This window comes from Pseudopipra pipra, chromosome 3 (genome assembly GCF_036250125.1).
Source record: "Pseudopipra pipra isolate bDixPip1 chromosome 3, bDixPip1.hap1, whole genome shotgun sequence".
Taxonomy (NCBI): Eukaryota; Metazoa; Chordata; class Aves; order Passeriformes; family Pipridae; genus Pseudopipra; species Pseudopipra pipra.
In genome coordinates, this window is record NC_087551.1 from 70,541,446 (window position 1) to 70,564,164 (window position 22,719).

The window sequence follows — 22,719 nt, forward strand, 5'->3', positions numbered from 1 at the left end:
TATACAGGATTTAAATAAGTCAACCCTTAACCCTTCTACCACAGAAAAGTGAAGGAAATAAATATAGAATAGAGGTTGGCTTAGTTCCCATTACTTCTGTCTCTGAATGTTGCAATACTGAACATGTCTTGAACTTGTCTTAAAGAAACATCTGAAATTATTATTTTTTGTCTTTGGGAACCACCACTTGTATCAGCAAATATTCTCAAAATGTCTCCTGGAGGAGGAAGCCTGCTGGTCTTCCATCAAAGGGTTCTCTTTCCTCAGTTCAGGCAGAGGAAAGGTGATGGCACTAGTTTCACATGCTAACGACCAAAACAGAAGAGGGAGAGCAAATGGGACAGGCAGAGAAGTAATTTGTTTCCACATTTTCCAACCAGCAGTAAGAGGCAGCTGGCTTATAGGTGACAAAATGAGTCATGACAGAACAGCAGAACAGTTACCTCTACCAGTCAGGAGACTAGGTTGACAGCCAGGATATTTTTTCCTACTCCTTGTTCTACCTGTTGTGCAAACTTCAGGTTCTGTCTCTCCCCCATGCCTTGTCTATTTAGACAGAAAGATATGCAAGACATAAACTCTACCTTTTGCACAACATTAACACAATGAGACCCAGAACTCAGTTGCAGTTCCTACACATCACTAAATTATTGCTGTCCATACCGTCAGGGGGGAGAGAATCACCCAATACAATACTGCCAATGGATTTATAAGCCAGAAAGAGACAGAAATCAGATTTTGCAGGCACAGAAAGTATCGAGAAGAAAAAAAAAATCCTACTGTACTCTGATGAGAAGTAAAAAGCCACATGATTATTTTGACTCAGCTATATGGATTTTTAACAAATCTAGCAAAAATTGCTACACAGAAAACAATATGGCAAATTCCTCTGGGGAGTCAAGGAAGGGGTTTGTCAACAACTCAGCTACTTTCATATAAGTCACAGAATTACTTTCCAAAAGAATCAGAAATCATTATGGGAAGAATTTAGCCCTATGAGCTTTATATTCCACAAAACGCTATCAGTGTCTTTACTTTCTGTTATGTCAAAATATTTCCACTTTCTGAAAGCTATACAAAAAGTAGTATTTTAAAAGTCCTTACTTTCAGCAATGTGCAGCTTCTTGTCTTGAACCACAGAACTCTCCACTTGGTAGTAGGACAAATTGTTGATTGTTGTGGCAGCATTGATGACCAGCTCTTCACAGTCATCGATGGACTTGTATTCTGAGAGTCAAAACCCACAAAACATATGTAGATTCACGTGCACATGACTCTGACTTAGGAGTGCATTAGATCTCAAAAGCAAACTGAGTAATAGTTTACATGGCCACTATTATAGTCAACTATTCTGTTTTTCAGGAACATGGCAGAAGCTAACAGGAACACCCGATCCAAAAATGGCAATACAAAGTCACTCTTTACAACTATTAATTTACAGAAATCATTGTGAGTAAGGAAACATGATTTAAAATCTAGTTAGTTAAGGCATTTTACAGAACCTATTTGCTATTTTAAGATGGCACTGAGGAGAATCCACATGCAGAAATAGGGCTATGGGACAGACACAGAGAAATACCAAGGACTATTATACTGAAATGTTAGGTACCTTGAAAAAAAAAATTGGATAAAACATCTTTAACAATATTTGAAAGATTCTCTTAGAGTTCCTGACAGAATGTTAACCAACGTAAAATCCCATCTGTAAGTCTGAAAGTTGTGTATACCGATTTATCTGAGGTTTCTGGCCTCAGAAACCAAGAGTGAAAGAAATAAAAGAGGGGAGAGAGAACATTTTGTAGTAAACTGACTGATGTAGTAAGCTGAGTGCTCAAGAAGAGGGGAGGCTAGCAGAGAGAAGCTTTGAAGCTCAAAAGCATTTACACAATGATTAAGACTGAGACAGTTTCAACCCATGAGAGAGAATGCAGTTGTGAGTCTGCCTTCTCTAATCCCCCATGACTATAAGATAGTGTATAATCAGGTTGATTGTCTTAACGTAATATTTAATGTTCTCATCACAGAGTAAAATACACTGAGCCGTCTGAGATGTATCTTGTCAGTGCTAAACTCTGTTACAGGGACAACAAACCCAGTCCTACTCTGTAATTAGATTTACAAAGGGATTGGTAAGTGGTAAAGGAACTACAGTCCTAAGCCTCCACTTGGCAGGAGAGGGACACGCTCTTCCATCCAAAAGAGCTAAAAGGTTGGAAAAAGAAGAAAAAAATATGAGAAATTTCTTTGAGCAGGCTGAAAGTTATGGGTGCAGAGAACAAAAAGAATACTTAATTGAGAACAGTCACAAAAAATGCAAACCTTAAAAAAAATACCACCACCAAACACATCTATGTAGCACCTGACAAGAACAAACTTCCCTTATATATGAACTCTCAGTGAGATGCGTTTAAAATAAAATTTGTTTTCTTATCCTAATGATCATATCTGCAAATCTAATCACTGAATTAAACACTTCTACAACATCTTTCCCCAGATACTGAAAACTCTGTATCAAAGCAGCAATGCATCCACTGTCTCAAACAGGCCTTCTACTTAAAATAGGTTATGAATATCAGCAAATTGACTTTGGGTTTTCTTGCAATGAAAAATCCTGAACTCTCATTATAGGCTGAAGGAAGATAACAAACACAACGTAGATTTTATTACCTAGTACTGTAACAAGTAATTCAACAACACGATGAGCAGCTGCCAGGGTGGCTCCTACACTGGGATGAATCGAGAGATTGGCCAGCACTCTTATCAGTTTTATCATAACATCTTCTGCTTCTGAAGGATGCTTTAGGTGGTTTTTTCCTTTTCCTTCTCTATCATGGTACCATGTCTGTGCATTCAAATCAAGTTCGTAGTAGGTTTGGAATAATGATGTCAAGGTGTTAACGCTTTCTTTTTCTTTAAAAAATTGCTCACGGGCCTGGTTATTCTTTGCTGTTAAATTACCAAGAATGAAGACGATACGGACAACTAAATCCTGCAGTAAAATAAATAAACAAACCATATTACATGGAAAACATCAGAAGGTATGAGCTGCTTAAAACGATAATACTTTATTTGCTTCACAATTCAGGTAATAGCACATCCAGAATGACTGAAGAATTCCAGATACAGCACCTAGAAATAATTTTTTATGCTACCGTTTTCATAACCCAAATCACATAAGAAATAAAAAATGTCTGAGAGAACTAGGATAGCATTGGGGTAATTACTAATGGGATATACTTAGTATAGGTCATCTATTTTTACCAAGCCCAGAGTAATCTTAAAACGTCTTAAAACAGCACTTTATATAACTAGAACAATCATATGGACTAGAGCTTACTAATCTTTCAAGTGTCAGCTGTGATGGGCAAAGACCACAACCTTTCCTCCTCTGGGCCTGGTAATGATTGTAGAGGTTAAACTCCGTTCCACTGAGTTATTACTGTTAAAGCCATGTTAGATCTTACTCATTTCATAGTAAATTTCAATTGCTTACAGATAGCCAATTTATTTGTTCCAGATTTTTACCAGAAATGTAATCTAAGTTGACTGGTCTGTTATTCTCCAGTTCCTCCTGTTTCTTCTTTTAAAAACAAGCGCCCTACAACCTTGAAATTCTATAGAATTTTTCAAGAATCCCAGTGATCGGAATCCCCTTTCTGTCCTTTTGTAAGCACCAAAGGTAAATTGCATCAGGCCTAGCTGTTTTGAAGACATTTAAATATGCTCCAGCTCATTTTTTAGTGATAAATGAATTTAGGCTGAAGTACAGCTTATTCATTTGGTCATACTTAACCCTTTCAAAAAAGAAGCAAAAAAAAGGCATTCCACAAAAAAAAGCACTTCACTATTCACAGTGACATCTGTCAATAATGCTCACATTCTTCTGAACACTAGAGCAATTATTTCCTTATTGTCTCCTTACTCTACTATAAAAAGTTTTCTTGTTTCTTTTTATGTCCCTTTTTGGTTGCATCTCATTTTGTGTTTTTTTTTTTCTATTTTGATTTTTTGTGCTCTTCCTACCCTTTTATTCTTATCATTGCTAAGTGATAAGTATTTTTATAAAGTATCTCGAGATCTCATGATTTAACCAAGTTGCTCTCTTAAAGCACTTTCTAGCCTGATCTTCAGTGGGATAGAGAATTGTACATACTGAGATAAAGCCTTTCTGTGGCAAGACTAGTGGATCCTAACTGAATGGCATTTAACAACATACCCATGTTTTTCATTATGAGACAAGAAAAAAAAAATTCTGAAAGTCTGAAGTGACCCAAGTTTAAACTAATTAAAACATTTGCCTCTGTCACTTGCATCAAAACCTACTCATTTCCAAAAAGAAAAATCTGTAGCTTTATCTTAACAGTGCAGGTAAAGTAACAGCATTTCTTCAAGTATATCAGGACCATCTACCCTTACAGATGCACCTGCACTAACCTAGAATTTTGCTAAACAATTTACATGCTGTTTTTCTTCAAATATCTGAATTATATTTACACATATTCTAACCCTCTCTAGTATTAATAATGTAAGTTAACCAGGCACTGTTGAACTCTGTTGAAGCATACATACTAATACTGAAGGAAAAAAAGATGTGTAAGCAGCAAGTCCTTCTTTCCTAAAGGCCTTCACCAGTAAGTTCCAGGTTTTAAGCCTCTGCCACAAGACATTGTCAATAACATCCTCTCGGGAACATGAGTGCTATCATCGTACATGAGAAGCAGCAGTCTCCTAAGTGAGGAAAAGGTTCTCACATCCATATATTTAATTTTAGTATCACTCTGTAGGACCTGCTTCCACTTTTTTTAACTAGGCATCATATTTTTTGCTAGCATCTAAATGTCATCAAGACAAATTTTTATGAGCATTCTTACTGACTAACCACTAAGAGCTTTCACCTTTGCTGGCATAACACCCAATTCACATAGGCTGTAAAAATTTGAAACAAACAACTGATGAATCAGAAGAGAGAACTGAAAAAAGCAGGCAGTCTAGTTTGACTCGTTTATATTGACTTTCTAATTTTGGTCAAAATGGTATCAGCCCAGCAACAGCTCTGCCCAATCAGGAAACAGACAAACAGGTACCGCAAAGCAATCAACTGATATTTTGAGAAGTGTGATCTCAGCTGTGCTTTCCACCTACAGCCGAGCAAAACAAACTTATAAAACACTTCTTTTTTAGCTAAGCATATCCGGTTTTAATAGAATAGTATCGAAGATTCATTATCTTCCAGTGAAAATTTAACTAACAGAGTCAAAGAGGAAAGCTGGTATTGACTTCTCCCGACTAGTACAATGCTCAAGGGTTTGTATTATTTTTGGCTGCATTTTTTTTAAATGCTCATGGGTAAGCACTGCAAGAGTAAAAAACACATCTCAAAATTTCTGTGTAAAAAGTACATGCAAAGTTGAATGACTTTATTTTGAAACTGCTTGCAAGACTAAACCTGTGCAAGGCCCATGGGCCTTTTTGTACACAGCAAAAAAAACCAAAACATAATAAGTGAGATTACTATGCATCTCCACATTTTTTGAGTATTAACTGCATACGGAATTTCAGACATTCTTGCACATTTACAGAAAAATTACATTTATCAGATCAGTTTATATAATATGGAGGCTTTAACATGTATCACACTAAAGATAAATTAAAGACAGGAATTACAGTCAGTTATTTCATCTTTTTAGAGTGAAGCATTCATGTGAGACATGCTGTCCACAGAGTACCCAAACCTGAGTGGAAGGCTATATATGAGATTACACAGCTTCACTTATACAAACAAAGTGGAAGAAAAAAATCAATAAAAACTTGAGAAGATGGTCTCTTTTTTTGCTGCTATCTGTGGAGAAACTATGATATTTTCATTTTTAAGGTGGTAGTGGCACCACATATTCCATCAGCATTTAACTGTTATTCTTCTGGCAACTGGAACATTCACATTTGATCACAGATATGAAAGATTTCTTCACTTATCTACTTGTAAAAATCTATTCCTTGCACTGCTCTAGTAGCAAAGGTACCTCATTGTACTTGCTGAGTCACAGAACTTGACAACAGTTTATCTTGGCAATTAAAGTATACCTGCCTTTCAGTGTAAAGCCTGACAAACAGGGGTACAAACAGTACAGGCTTACTTATCAGTAGGAAAGGAAAGCAAATTAGGTCAATAGTTTCTAACTAAAACAAGATAAATAAGGAAGGGGAGTCCATTCCAGAGTCTGTGCATGCTGCCCAAGTACCTGTTGTTACTTTATTTGATGCCTGCGCCCTCAGAAGGGGAGTGATAGCACAAAATAAAAGGTCAGATGCCAGCAGCTGTGTTCCTATTGAATCATCAGCTGTAAATGAAATGTGCTTTCCATGTTACACAAACTTCAATGGAGTTAGTCAAAATTCTACCATCTGCCCTGCTTCTCATTCAAATCTAATTTACACTTCACTTCCAAATTTGTATTTCTGCTTTATTATGCACCTTGGAAAGAAAATCTGGGAGTTCTCTTTGCAAGGTCTGATAATCTACTTACAGACAAAATTGCAGTAGTTACACCATCCTGGAGCTAATCTCTCGCAAACACAGTATGGATTCATCTTGAAGTGATGTTCTATCTGTGAAAGTTCTTGTTCAAACCCAGAAATAACAACTGACACAAAATGAAACTCAATTTAAAGAGAAAAAAAAAAGGCTGGGGAGGAGGGGGGGGAATGTGCTTAGAATGGTGTAGAATAACCTGGAAGTATCAAAAGCAAACAAAGTTCTTGACTGAGGAATGTGAAATAAAGAGCAGAAGGAGAAGCTTTGCCATAGTGATAGCAGGGAGTACTTTGTCAGTAAAAAGGGAACCCCCTTCTCCCCCACATATGACTATATGGATGTATTTGATAAGGAGAGGCCATCAGAAATATGTAATTATAATTCTGGGTATCCACATCACAGGATCCTACCCGATAATTTCTACACCCCGAAATATGATCTGTTAAGCTAAACTTTTCAGAAAAGGATTCATTTGCACTTAGTGACTTTTAGCAACTCATGTTCTTGGTTTGTTTGTGGACACCTGGAGATCTGAGAAAGGTAACAAAAAAAAGCAAGCATGGTGTCACCAGAACAACATTTGATGAAAGGCAGTGTACGTTCTCTAAAAAACACAGGAGGAAAATCTTATATTTTTACTCTTTAATGGTCAATTACTATATTCCCTTTTTTAACTGTTCTAGGCACTATTATAATGTTGGGCTAGATGAAGAAGGAATACAACTAAAAATATGTATTTGTAAATGCAGGAGAAAAGAACCAAATTATCAAGGCAAGTTCTTTGTAGAGTTACCTTGACAAGTACTTCAGCAGAAGTGATGGCATAAACAGCACTCAATCTCCTTTCCACTCACAATTTATTTTCTCAGCTGTTGTTTCCTCAGTATTTATGATCAAGGAAGTATTTGTGTGGCTGTTCAACAAACTAGACTGGAAAGCAATGCAGGTGATAAGAAAGGACTGGGATTCTTTTTTTTCGGCTGTAAAGCTATTGGAAGCTGGGTCAGTTCTCTGACATGATGTATGGTGCTGTCACACAAACTGTCCTCAGTCCAAATGAGGGACGGCACAGCGGGAAAAAGTGAGTAACCAAAACACAAAGAACACTTAGGTCAGCACTGATGACCATTTCTTTAGAAGCAAGCAATAGATAAAGAAACACACCACTGCCCCCAATAACAAATCAGACTGTGATGTCACTGAGCAGAGTACCAATAACACTCTCAAGGCACATAAAAGGCAAACATGTATATCTAAACCAAACAGAGCTGCAACATTACACTATATTGTGAAGAGCCTGTGATTGCCTCCGGGTATTACGTGACTTATATTATATGACTGACTGAAATAAGTTCCTGGGAGCTCATCACAGCCAAAATACCAGACAGAAAGACCAGTCACTGCATGCAGATATGCCTTTGCCTAATAAATAAAGCCAAAACAAAGTGGGAAAATTCCCTGCAGTTACAAACCTCATCTGTGACAACCTTCCCCACTGCAGGAATCCTAAGAGCCAAAAGGGCATTCAACAGCCTGAAATGAGTGGGGATATTTTGGGGGGAGTGGTGACAAGAACTAGTCTCACAAGCAGAAGCCTGCTTGCTCACAGAGGACCACAAACTGATTTGGGACCCACTACCTGGTAGATGCACTTGGAAAGAAAGCTGGGCAGATCCAGGCACAGTGAACTCGATAAATGTGGACATATCCTTAGAGAGGACAATAAGGCAACACCAATCTATTCTTCATTTAATAAATTGTTTCTGACAAACTGATTGTTAAATCAAACAGCAGTGTGCAAATTACAACAGAAAATCAGTCCAGTTCTTCTAACTGATGCAAAAGATGCAAAAATAATAACAAATCTTTTTAAACACATCAGGACCAGGAAGTTTGTCAGAATCTGCAGAACTAATTGATAATCAGGATAAAACAGAAGCACTCAGAGAAGAAAATGTCATTGCAGAGAAGCTAAATGAGTTCTTTGCATTGATTCATGCCCACTCTGAAAGCAATTAGGGACATCTCAATGCTACAGCCTTCTTCAGGAAAGACTCATCAGAGGATCTGTCCAAAAACTCAAGCAATCACAATCATTAAAGATTTTAAGGAACAAACTGACAAAATAAAGAGTAACATATCACCAGGACTGGATAATTACCCAACAGTTCTAAAAGAACTAATTAATGTAATAGCTTAATTACTAACAGCAATTTGCAACCTCCTGAAACTGCTTCTATGTTTAAGAACTGGAAGGGTAACACACAGGAAAACATCCCAAGTGAGATTCCAGCCTGGTGTCTGGACTAGATAAATTAATACAAGACCACAAAAAAAGAACAAAAAAATTTGTGGACAGCCAGATAAACACAATCAGCTTTAAGGCTTCTAAGACCCATCTGAGATCACCATGGGGCTTTCCAGGAGACTTTTAACAGTCACTTACCAAAATCCTAGCAAAACTAAGGACTCACACTGGAAGGGAAAATGTCTTGGTACAGATAAATTATTAGAGAATGGAAAACAGGGTAAATTAGTAGTTCCTGCAATGGAGGAAGATGACCAATGGAATTAAAGAGTGTTCTGTGCTGGGATCTGTTGTGTTCAACTTGTCCATAAACAACATAGAAAAGTGGGTGGCAGCAGTGATATGGGAGAGTTTCCTGACTTCACTATGATATTCAAAGTAGCAAAGATGAAGGCTGAACAAAGAGCAGAAAAAGGATTTGTAGTCAACTGGTAATAAAATATGCACAAATTTAAATGCAGATGAACATGAAATGATGTATGGAAAAAAAACAGAGCAAACATACCTTCATGTATAAAATGACTGCTTTTGAACCAACCATAACCACCTGGACAGCAATCCTGGGGTTAATGACAGATTCTTCATGGGAGTTCAATGCTCACGGGAGGTCAAGAAAGCAAATAAAATATTAGGAATTATTGGGAAATAAATTTATGCAGGCATGCAAATCTATGACATGGCCACATCTTAACTGCCATGTTCTGGTTTCCTCAAAAAAAGAGATAGGAATCAGGATTGTAAAATGCCCTGAGAAAAGCAACATGGATACACAATGGTATGGAATAGTCTTTATATCAGAAAGGTCTAAGAAAGGACTCTTCAGCATGAAGAAGAGATAACTCAAAGAAGACATGATAAAGGTCTAGAAAGCCAAGGGAGGTGTGAAATGAACAATGGGCTTAAATATTCACTGCCTTTTCAAAACAAGAACCAGAAGGTATCAAATAAAGATAGTTAAGCAAGCAAAAGGAATAACTTGCTATGGCAACTCCTTGCCAGTAGATCTTTAACATATTTATATGGGGTAGAGAAGAGACTCTAGAATTTCACAGAATAAAAGCCAACTGAGGTTTATTTCATACACAGCTGGCTGAGGATGTTTCCAAACTGAAAAGAGCTGGAGGTCTGGTAAGTATACACAGGGAGTATCACACATGCTTGTTTTTATTGTTCTCTAGACATCTTTCACCATTGCCGAGTATGAACAGTAGACTGGATGAACTGTTCATGTGATCCAATGTGATTATTATTTTGCTGAATGGGCAATTACTGCATCCAGTGATGTCAGATTCTTAAACAAATGTTTCCTAATTTAAAAAGTTGGATACTATGAAGTATAAAGGGATTTTGTTATACAACAGGCACAAGATTGCTTCGATACAAATTTTAGCATCACCCTGTGTTTGTGCACTTAGGATTGAAAATAGATTCCTAACTGATAAGCCATTACACAGGAGCTGGCAGGGCCCCAAAAGGGCACCTAAGCTCAGATAGTGCCTGCAGTATTGACAGAAGCTACTGCCCTATTTAGGCAATGTGCCTGTTCCAAAAGCATGGCCTTCTTGTGACTTATGACAATAACCACAGCCTGAGGAAGTCACCTTTTATATAGTTTATCTGAAAACTTTAGAGATTATAATGATGTGAGAAAGCGGAAGAGCATCTTGCTAAAAGATTTCTCAAGATGGGCAAAAGTCTACAATGCTGACTAGAAACAGAAGCGTGAAAGCTCATCCTGCAAGACAAGCTCTACAAGAATACTTCTGACAGCTTTCACAGCATGTGGCAGCCACCAAAGATTTTTTTTGTTATTCCACACAAGTAAGCTCCAAAGCCAACCACAAACATATATTTCATATGTGTACAAATGCACCGTTGAATTCCCCAGTTCTACCTTGCAGATCCAGCTTTGCAATTTTCTGTATTCCTTACCTAAGACTATGACACATGGAATTTAGCAAGTCTCACTAACTCAATATCTCCAAAAGCCTTTCCCATAGAGCTAAATCACTACTCTTCCATTCCATCTGATTCTTTTACCCAAGAGAGAAAACAAGCTGAGAAAAAAAAAGAGCTGAAACTGCAGTGTAGTGAAAAGAACAGAGACTATCTGGGTGGCATCTGTGGAATTCAGTCTATGGTGAGGGTGCAAATCATTAATCCTATTTCTGGTGCTCACATTTTTACTTTCATGATACTTAATACTTATTTTTAAAGTCACAGTTACGAAAGCACCTGAGAAAGTCTGAATGCTATTTTTCTTCTATTTTTTTCCACTGTATGTCTCTAGCTGCCATAACAGCCAGTAAAAAACCTGATATCACAAACTTTACAACTTGAAAATTCAGAAAACATTCACATACTTCCTTTCTTCACATATCAGTTTTTGGTCCTGAGGACTTTTAATGCTTTGTGTTAATAATGATGATTTTATCCTCTTCTTTGCTTCTTCCCATCACAGGCAATTTTACTCACACTGCTGTTACTTGATTTCTTTTCAACACATACCAATTCACGCTATAAGTCACTAGCTGTCAGCGTTTTAAAACAAAGATTAGCAGTGCCAACTACACCTCAGGAAAAACATTTGCACTCCTCACAGCTCAAGTGTTTATTATACGCTACAGAAAAAGTGGTGCATTACATTATCTATATCCCTTTTTCTTCTTTCTGCAGGGCTTCACTAAGCTGGCAACTGACAATTGCATGCTTGTTTCAAAACTGCAGTAAGAAATAATTATTCTGAAAGTGCTGCATATATAATCATCACAACATAATAGCTAAGTTTTTTAAATACACAAGCTATTTCTTTACTGATTTGTATTTTAATAAAATAACTGACAATTTAACACAAAAAGCAATGTTAATCTAGTGAACAAAGATGTATTTCAGGACCACTTAACAAAGCAGACAAGCAAGAACTACCTAACAACAAAGAATTTGAAGGTATGTATGAGCCTATAATTTGTTATGACACAAAGCTATTACCTCAGGAGCCTAGAAAAGTTCCTCTTAAAATTACAGATTAAGAATTGGGAGGAAGATGTTACTTAATTTAAACTCCTTATTCCCAGTTCCGTAATTGGTTGCATTTTTAATACAGTGGTCACAAGGAAGAATAACTGTAAGTCTAGGAAAATATCATGCCTTTGATATTTCTCATGTTATTTACATAGCATTTATATAGCATTTTACTAAAGTGTCTCTGAAGACTATAAAATGCAAGAGCAGCCTGAATGTAGAAATACTCAGATATGCTGCAGAAGTAGTAATCAGCAGACATTTAGAAACAACTTCATCTTTGTTCCTCTTCCATGGGTATTATCACAGAAAACAGGGATGCAGGTAAACAGGAAAGGGAGAAATCATTTTTTTATTTGGCAGGAGAAAGAATAGATTGTTCAGCATAGCCAATCTGGTTACCTTCCTTAACTCACTTTAACAACAGCAGCACAAAAGACACCCTTCCAACAAACTTCCAGGAATTACTAGCCCTGGGAAAAATATATAGGATAACTAAATGTCCTCAAACTAGTTTAGATACTGGAGCAGTTGAGAAAGTTCCTTTCTTTTAAGAATAATCTTAATGTGATTTAATGTTCCATGTTTTGAAACCTTGTTCCACCTTTGAACATTTATGCCTTACCTAAAAATTATTTTCATCTTACAGCTTACCTGGCAATAGAGTTGAGTAATTTGCTCCCCAGTCTTACAAGCATGTCAATCTGTAAGACTGTGATCCTGCACCAAACTCCAAGAGCCCAGTGCTCCAGCAAATGCAGGAAAGATCACTATGATGGAGCAGGACAATACAGCAACACCTAAGCCTTGAAGTTCTAATTAAGTTGGTAGTAATTATACCCAGAATTTTATTTTTTATATGGTGCATTTTGAGAAAGTCTAAACACTTATTTCTACATGAATGTCCCAAATGTGGTACTCTAGGTATATGGTTTTCTCTGGTAGAGGAGAGATACATTTTGATAGCTTGTGCAGTTAACAAGTAACACATTTTTCTCTGCTTTCCCATTGCTTAACTCCAGAAAATTCACACTTTTTTTGCAGAAGAGGACAGCAGGAGAGATCCTAACAATTTCCTACTACTAAACATTCAAATAAACTATTTGCTTTCAAAAGTATTTTTTAAAACCAAGGAAAAAAAAAAGTACTCAAACGACTGTTTCCACATGCAAAGGACAGACAAGTTAATCAACTGTCCTCTGTATTGCTTTGAATTTTTAACCTAATTATTTCACTTCATTTATTTACTACTTCGAAATGCTGTCAACCATTTAAAATTTTTATTTGATAAATACTTAAAAGTAGGTCACTGAAAACAAGCTTATACACAATAATACACAGACACATCAGAGGATTAATATATAAAAATCAAGAGATGAAAAAACTGACCTGCTGCTTCTGGTGTTTGTTTAGTAGGGCTAAAAATAAGGTGTAACATCTGGAGCAGTCTGCTAAAGCTGCACAGAAGTCACTGTAGGAAGAAAGTTTGCTACAAAGAGAAAAAATAAAACATAAATGAATGAAATTACTTTTTTCCACAAAAGGTTTTAAAAAAAAATCACTCTGCTTTTGACTCTCAGAGCTGTATTTTCCAACAAATGAAGTAAATGCCAATACTCTGACTTCTAGCAGAGGCATATGCAGTTACATAAGAGCACAACAGAAGTCTAGATATCCCTGCCACAGCGAATTACAGGAAGAAGCGAACATAAGGAGCTTCCCAACCTGCTTGCCATATGGGCACAGTATGCCAACACTAGCACTTCTGAGCGCTAAATGGGAGAACTGTAATGTCAAGATGACGTGCGAAGTCAGACAGGAGAGGAAATAGAGGGTCCCTTCCTACTGCATCTAGAGCCCAATGACAGAACACATCTCTCACCAGCAAACTGCAGAACATGTCTCTTTACAGACACAATTCCATCTCTGTGCATTCCCTGACATGTCGGGCTCCAGCCCCACACTGCTCACCTTGACCATTGCCAAAACAGAGAATCAGACATGCTTCGGTCACACCAGAAATATCGCAATAACAGAACAATCTAGGATAACCTCTTACCTCCCACATAGTCAAAATCAGGAATGTTGATGTTCAATTACAACCAACTATGGGAAGACTTACAGACTTAGAGAAAGGAATAATCTAAAGAGATTGAACATATTCTCTATGAGGAAGCTGCCTAAAGTTACTCATTGAGAGAAAAGAGTAATCATTCTGTATTACTAGAAGACAAAACAAAATTCAAATCTGAGCTCTATACTGCACAGTACACTTTTTTTTGTGACTGCAATTTCCAGAAAGCTAATTAAATTGATTTTATGGCTAATTTGTATCCTTGGAGCATGCAGTTCTAAACTTATGAAAAAAAATTGAAGCAGTAGAAAACTTTAAATAAGACAGATTATTTTTGCTCCATATTGAATTCTAGACTCAATGTCCTTAATGTCCTTATCAGAATTACAGTGTAACTATTGATTACACTTAATTACAAACCCATTACCCCACTTTCCGTGGCATTTTCCAAGTAAAAGAAATACTCTCTCCTCAGAAGAAGCAAATATGCTCTAAGTGCTGTAATCATTGCCAGAACTCATTTTTAGGAATAAAATTAGAAACAGATGTGGAGAAGGTGGCATGGAATTGGGGAAGCAATTCACATGCTTTACAGATAGCAAAGGACCAGATTTGCCTGTTTTTAGCTGTGGAGAGGAAGGAATGACAGCCTGCTCTTCGAAGCACGAACCGATCTCATCCAGAAAGGAGAATATGACAGATGATTTGGAGGGGCTGAACAGGAAAAGTCCATATCAGAATCTCAATGAACATGGAGCCACAGGCAACATGACTCAATACAATAACAAAACAGCAATGGCAAACACTTAATCCAGAACATCATGCATAAACTGTCGTTATAACCCAGCTAACTCCTGAAATTACCAACAGTTGATTTCACAACTTCTTCAAAATCTTTAAATTGTTTGCAAATCCATTTAGCATTGGATATTACAAGCTGATGCTTGGTAGCCACACCTGGTAATTTTTGACTAAGAAACTATTCAGACTGCAAAATGATCTTTTTGGTGACTCACTCACACTGATCTCCCTCTCAAAAGCACAACTTGGGAAGCAGCCGCTGAGCTGCTCATAAAACTGAGATTCTTTCAGCGCTTCCATCTGCACACTCAAGTCCTGATCCCAGAGATTAATCTCCTCAAACACTCTGTGACAGCTCAGAACAATGAACACTGGTCACATTTTCTCACTTCTGTATTTTATGTCACAATACACAGTCCCTGATGTAACTTCAGTTTGGGTAATTTCTGTCATTCTTTTTTTTAAACTATGGCCTAAAATAGGATTAATAAATACCTAATAACGTATGCAGCTTTAAAACACAAGAAATGCTAAATCTCAATCAGAATCTGTGGGATCAAAGAATGACACAATATAACAAAACATTTTTCACAGGCACAATGAATCTGAGTTTGTAAGGCTACAAATAAAAAATTCTGTAAGTATTAATAAGGACACAATTATCATACAAAATCATTAAATTCCACACAGAGCTTTTTAAAACCCAAAATTTGATGTAAATCTTCCAGCTTTAGTGCTTGATCCTGCCTCCTTTGAGGTCACTGGAAGCAGTAACAGGGACCTGACTGCACACAGAACTAGCACTGTGCTCTATAGGTACCTGAGTATCCTGACGATGTAGGTGCAGACATCCTGATCATTCACACGCTGCTCCAGCGCCACACAGAGCTCAGAGGCAGCACCACTGCAAATGAGTCGGCACCTTGCCGGAGGCAAGTCAGCCAGGTTTCGCAGAGTAGCTGTCAGCTGCATGCAGAATATTTAAACATTTGTTAATCACACCTCTTTACAACAGAATACACATTGCTTTGAAAATTTAATAAAGCCCATGCCTCATTTGTAACATCTAAGGCAGTCTGAATGTCCTGTTCACATTCTGCAGGTATGTATATACCAATAAGTAACAACAGGAAACATGTAAGCAACAAGATTGTGTATTTGAAATAACTGTTTGAAAATGAAAGATATTGGTTTTGTCTGCATGTAACCTCCTCCTTTGAGAGACTCATGATCTTTAATAAGTTTTAAAATCTTTCGTGCATGTCTACAACCCTATACCAATTGGAAAACAGGTGAAATGCTGTACATGGTTAAAGTAATTTTTTGCATAATGTCTGATTTTGAAAATTTATATTTAAGTCTTGCAAATTAATACTGATATATAATATAAATTTTAATAATAACTGTAAGTTGCAAACTAAGACGAATTTATTTTAAAATACAATAAAATTTATTCCAATTAAAAAAATTAAAAGTTAATCAAGATCAAGAGAAATCCACTATAACATCTATAATATATATAATATATATTATATATTATATATTATGTATATAATATATATTTATAATATAAAAATGAAAAGCTTAAGTGCTCAAGCTTACTTGGAGCAATCAAAATATTTTCATGTGATACCGTTCAACTTAAAGGAGCTTTATGCATAAAATTTCTAACATTTGCAGATATACAAAATGAATAAGCTATTGCATATTTTGAAATATTCCAGTTGTCTTCCAAGGTAAGAGTATTCAAATGCCAAGGTCAGACAGGCAATGACATGTAAATTAATCTTGATTTAATCCAGAACTTACTATAAAATGAATGTGAAGTCATTCAACCTTATGTGAATATGTGAATTCTTCAAATTTCCCTTATTCAAAGAGTGAAGTTATTAACATTAATTTGGTTTTAAACACAGTTTGATAAGGCACACAAACTATCTGATCAAATTGTTTGTTATCACAAAAAGCTCGGAAATTAAGTCTTTTATCACTAAATTGCACTGCTTGTCCAGTGATATGTAATTGCTAATTTTAAAGAAAAACTCTGACAAGGAGCAGGTTAAGTTGTTGTGTTTGAGCTTTTGCACATAGGATTCTATGCACTACTCTGTCCATTCTCCAGCAGCTTTCAAATTTGCTGTCCTATTCCAACAAATCTGGCAAAAGTGGACATGTCTTCAGTTACCAAAGGATGTTCTGGAGCAACAGGAGAAGAAACAATGGGTCAAAATGGAGAAGCAACGCACGGGGGGGGGAAAAATTATGTGATAATGTGAATGTGATACATGAATGGATTTAGCTTCAGCACTAAATATGATATCTATACTATACTCAGAACACGCAGAAACTGAACCTACAGAAGCCATTTGCATCATATCACTCATAGTTTAAGAAGGTACCTGGAGTTTTTTTGTTATTTTAACTTAACAACTGCAAAAAACAGACATTTCCAGATGTGCATTCTTTCCCAAGACACGATGCTCCAAAAATTAACACAATACTGGAGACATATTTTAATAAAAATATTTTGATGAAATACTTTACTTTTCAAAAGTTTTGGTAGAAAAATTGTCAAATGCAATAGACACAAAAGACTCCGTTCAATGCTCACATACAAGATGTTCACAGTCAGCCTAGAATGATATTTGTTGAATTCTAGCTAAGCTTAGCAACAAAGAAAATGGAGGATAAATTCACATATTAAAAGTGTTGCTCAAATGCAGACCAGAGCTTTTACTGCAGAAGAGAGACTTACATATTAGATAATGAAAAAACCCCAAATCTTTATCACTAGATAATGGTGCAGAGGTCTCCAAAAAGAGAGTAAACTTTTTCACTGCCCGAGACAGATGGTTCAAAATCCTCCAGCAGTAAATTGTATCAAGAGCCATTCTCAGACAAAGACAGGTTGGAAAGGAAAAGCAAGGCAAAATAACATATATACTTTAATGTGGTAAGACAATGATATTCAGCAGTTCATAGAACACAAAGGAACAGTTAATATATATATCCACAAAGGAACAGTTAATATCCAACTGAAATTTGAAGAGTACAATTTAAAAAATGATAGAAGCTAGACAGCAGATGAATTCTAGAGATTCTGATTGCTTCAAGCAGACACCATGACTCAGGGAGAAATGCATAACAACTGGCTCTAGCACTCCCCACCAGCCCTAATCCTTATCTTGCCATGTGAAAGATCAAATTCACCCAAATAGAAAATTTAACTGCAGACAAATGTTGTTTTTAAAGGAGAAGACATTTAAATGCTTTTCAATTAAAGAAAATGGAGTACTTGCTAAGTCTCATCAGTGACACTTCAAAAATCCTGGCTTTTGAATAAGCATTACCATATTTTGTACAAATATAACCAGACTATTAGGTTAAGTAACATAAAATGAGCCAAAGATGACCTTGGTTTCATGGTCTCTGTTAAGGAAAAAAACCCAAATTATTGCAAACATTTTTATTCTTGTATTGTGGGACCTCTGCATAAAATCAGTTGTGGAAGAATGAAGAAATCAGATAGGGACTTTATTCCCACAAAAAGGATCTAGCAAGATTATGTATCACACTGCCATCTGGTGATTGTGCAATTATGCAGTTAAGGAATGAAGAGTTGGTCCCAGTTAATTGAGATACTTCAGCTATCAGGATTAAAAGATGGCAGAGCCTCCCTCAGAGACCACACTGTGACTATTTAAGGTGCTTTTCTCCCCCAGTAAAATTTGTTCTCTATCCCTGAAGACTTGTATTCATTCTTTATTTCTGTATGTCACTGGATATTCAATCTGTTGTTAGAAGTCACACTACGCTACAAAAATCATGTTTATTCTGAGGACACGAATCACAGAAAAAACTTTCTTCGATACTCTATCCCTGGAAACAGAACTATTCCTTCATCTATGACAACTGAACAATTAACTCACATGGAAGAAGTGCCGCACATAGATCTGTTGAAGGAACTGATATGAGAAAGTTGCACAGGAATTCCATAGGAGTAGGAATCACTACTTTTCTCACAAGAGGAAGAAAAACGAAGTATCTGTACTACTATAGAGGAGAAGACAAACAAGTGAAAGAGCAACCTCAATGAGAGACAGTTGTCAGTATGACTTCTCCACAGAACTCAAGGCCTTCTTAGAAACAGCCAGTCTGTCCAAACCGTACAAAATAGTTTTGCTACACTTCCAATTCTACTGAAAACAGCAGAGAATGAGAGATTAAAAAAAGAGGTGTAAAATGTAACATTTACAAATTAAACCCTTGATCTAAAAAACTAAATTTATCCACAGGCAAGTAATGGAAGAAAAACATTTCTGCAAAGTTCTGGGTAAGTTCAGACAGCTAGTCAAAATGCTGAAAATAAACGGATTCATTAGTTTTGTTATTTAGACATCATTTGTTATTTTAAACGCCCCCACTGGCAAAGACTTCTTTTTATATCTAACTGACATAAATTTCCATCTCTTTCGACTCAACAATATTCCCATTATATGTATTATACGATTAATGCCAACAGCAGCCATCAAACGTCAGTAAGTAATATACTTTGCTTTTAACCATGCTCTCGGAAGGATAAATATTTTTAAAATACACAGACATGAAAAAAGATACAGGACATTTCTCTAATTTAGGTTTTAAAATGCCTGCCAAAAATACAACCTGATTATGCACTCACTGAAATGACCACTCAGCTTCCATATATGAGGCCCCACTCTCTACTTCTTCATCTAAGCTACTTTCCTTATAGTTTAGGTATTTTAAGTCAGTATCATCTTGCAAATTACACTGAGAACAGAATCTATTCTGGACCCCTCAATAGGCTGTTTCTACCTAAACGGGTTGCCTAAGGTGACACTGCAGTAGTACCAGGACTTCTGAAGTCTAACCAGCATCATTCAAGAAAAATATGGTCATTAAAATCTTGACCATGTGCAAAACCCTGAAGTTTGTACATCTCTGGAAAAAGAAGGCTTGGAAATCCCATATAAAATTTTTGTACAGAATATAATGTGTGATACCAACAAAATGGCACAGATTATTTTAGAATTGTTTGGGGAATTCATAGTGCCCCAAGAAAGTTAACATGTCAAATACAGGAACTTAATGATGATGGGAGCAGAAAGGAAGAAAATAGGAACACAACAAGCACAACATTTCCAGTTTCCCCATATATTCTCCCAGCCTGAAGCAATTTGCCATGCCCTTAGCAAAATATAAGTACTAAGCCACACCATTTCATTCAGTGTTTCATAGCATCTCCCAATCTGTTTATGTTTGTTTTAAGATTATACACACTACTCTGCACAGACATACCTCATAGCACCACTAAAAAAACAGATCAAAATCAGTAACAGTAACATGATGACATATGCTTTTTGTTTTCTCATTTAGTTTCAAGAAGTACAATATCCATTGCTTGTAAGTTAGTAAAGAATTAAAGAAATCTGGCATAATTAGTAACAAACTTAGTGCAAATACTACCTCAGCAAGTTGTCCAATATATTTTCCTATGAAGTCCCCAGAAGCGACAAATGCCAGGAATCTACCTTGATAAATACAAAGAACTCTGTGTTTCTAAAACACTAAGGTTTAAACAGTTTTAGAGCAAAGGATTAGTTTTCATAGCCACCACTCATCAAGATCTGTTACCTTCAAAAGAATCAAAAAGTGTTCACTTTTGCATCCACTTTTTCCTTATATTACAGTTCTTCAGAAACACTTTGTCAAAGAAACATAGCTATATTTTCTTATGCAGTTTTAAAATACATTATTCTTGTAATAAAAAGCTTTCTGTAATCTCCTAAAGTATTGCAGAATCAGTTTGTATTTAGTATTTCAGCTTAAAGAATTTAAACAGAGAACACATTTTTATCTGTTTACTATAATATCCAGAACATTGCCAGCATCATAAAGTAATAATGAGAAACTGGTTTATTAGGTACCCAAAAATATTTCTATTAACTTCAGAATTTCTAAAGCCTTTAAAACTGACTACACAAAAATATCTATGGTAATTAAATTTAGGTCCTGAACAACTTCATTAAACTTCTTAAAAAGAAGTCTACTGAAATATAGGTACAATTCTGTCAGTGGCACACAGGGTTAGCTTATCTCCTCTAATTAAATTTTTAATTTGCCCTTGAAGTGTGTACTTTTAGAAATAAAAGTAAATGCTAACCTGGACTAATAAGTGGCCCAAGTTGGAGAAATACGTGTCATTTTCTTTTACGTTATTAATCTGCTTCATTAATTGCAGCAACATTTCAACAGCTCCTTTGTTGACCATTTCATTAAGGAGTACTGCATTTCCAGACATGAATTTTATAGCTCCAACACAATAGAGGAGAGCTTCGTCGTTTTTGTGTAGATCTTCATTTCTCAGAACCTCCAACAAACAATCTAAAAGAAAAATCATTATTCAGAAACTCTAATATTAACATTTATATTTGATACAGTGCAGTCATTGAAGAGATTAACGATTGGGAAAAAAAACTCAGATTGAACTCTTACATTTCTAGTAAGTGGGCTAGAAAAATTGGGTATTTGGATTGAAACCAAGAAACAATTATCGATGAATAAGAGAATGGGTCTGACTTTTGTTCTCCCAGGCTTCAAGAATCAGCATAAGTTGTAAACACATAGCAGGAATCATTGAAATCACCAGTCAAGATTTGCAAAAGTGATTGTCTGTGCTTGGAATTTTGTACTAAACTTGATGCATTCTAAAGAGGTTTATTCTCACTACTTCCTTAGAAATCAAATGTCTTAAAACCTCTCTAATGGACCACTAAAAAGCACAGGGACCTAATTCAAATCTCACATTTGAAATCTGTTCGTAGCCTTTTCAGATTTACTTTTCATGTAGGTAAAGTTACTGTAAAAGTCCTGTTCTATGCTACCTCTGTCAGATATCTGAAATGTTAAAATTAACAGCTGATAATGGGCACAAGCCTAGTGTATCTTTCACAGTTAAACTGAGACATACTGAATTTGGTGAGGGTATCTTAAATGAAAAAGTAATCCTGACCAACTTTATACTTTTGAATTTTTAGTAACTGATTGAAACAGATATTTATCTCTGCTTACTATGTTCCATCAAGTTCCAATTGAATAAAAACATTTTCCTATGTCATTAAACTGAAGAGATTTTTAGATATGTAAAGTTTTTTTCTGTCTCAATCCTAACTGAAACTCTCTTCAAGTATGAGGTTATATGAATGATGTACACTCATATCAGGCTCTTGCTCAAACTCTCCCCCTCACGAACTAAATCACCTGGGTTGTGGGAATGTAAGAAATCAGTTTCAGGTTCCTGCTCTGCTCAGTATCCAACAGGGTCTTGAACAGTAGTTGTCTATCTGGGGATGAACAATTAACTTATTTCTTCTACTGGAGCTGCTCCACTGCACATAAATAGTTCACAGGGCCAGAGGAGGAAAAAGAAATTAAATATATAAGCCAGTGACTGCAACAGGGATCTGGGTGATTATGATGTAAATCCAGGTTCATGTCTTCTGCCTAGACAAGCTGGGTCCAAAACATAGAGTGAACAAGCAAACAAACCAACTCCTACCGAGAATGCTCTTTCCTTCATTAGTTTTTAAAATACAGAGAAAGAAGAGCAAGCGAAAGAAAAGTGAATCATAGAATCATAGAATAGAATCATAGAATCGACTGGGTTGGAAAAGACCTCCAAGATCATCGAGTCCAACCCTTGGTCCAAATCCAGTCCATTTACTAGATCATGGCACTCAGTGCCACGTCCAATCTGCGTTTAAAAATCTCCAGGGATGGTGAATCCACCACCTCTCTGGGCAGCCCATTCCAATGCCTGATCACTCTCTCTGTAAAGAATTTTCTCCTGATATCCAACTTAAATTTCCCTTGGCGGAGCTTAAGCCCGTGTCCCCTTGTCCTATTGCTGAGTGCCTGAGAGAAGAGACCAACCCCCACCTGGCTAGAACTTCCCTTCAGGTA

General features: G+C 36.3%; 1 protein-coding gene across 5 annotated transcripts in view; it reads right to left on the reverse strand.

Annotated features, from left to right (window-relative positions):
• The window catches only part of ARMC2 (armadillo repeat containing 2), an 81,880-nt gene that overhangs the window by 26,373 nt on the left and 32,788 nt on the right, over positions 1-22,719 (reverse strand). For 4 of the 5 annotated variants that reach the window (XM_064649801.1, XM_064649803.1, XM_064649805.1 and 1 more), the window contains 5 exons: positions 20,921-21,141; positions 15,557-15,702; positions 13,251-13,350; positions 2,668-2,989; positions 1,105-1,227 (listed from right to left, as the gene is read on the reverse strand). In XM_064649801.1, the coding sequence (XP_064505871.1) occupies positions 1,105-1,227; positions 2,668-2,989; positions 13,251-13,350; positions 15,557-15,702; positions 20,921-21,141 (912 nt within the window). Of the gene's footprint in view, positions 1-443; positions 547-1,104; positions 1,228-2,667; positions 2,990-13,250; positions 13,351-15,556; positions 15,703-20,920; positions 21,142-22,719 lie in introns of all 5 variants that reach the window. The other variant, XR_010429288.1, reaches the window with a different exon arrangement.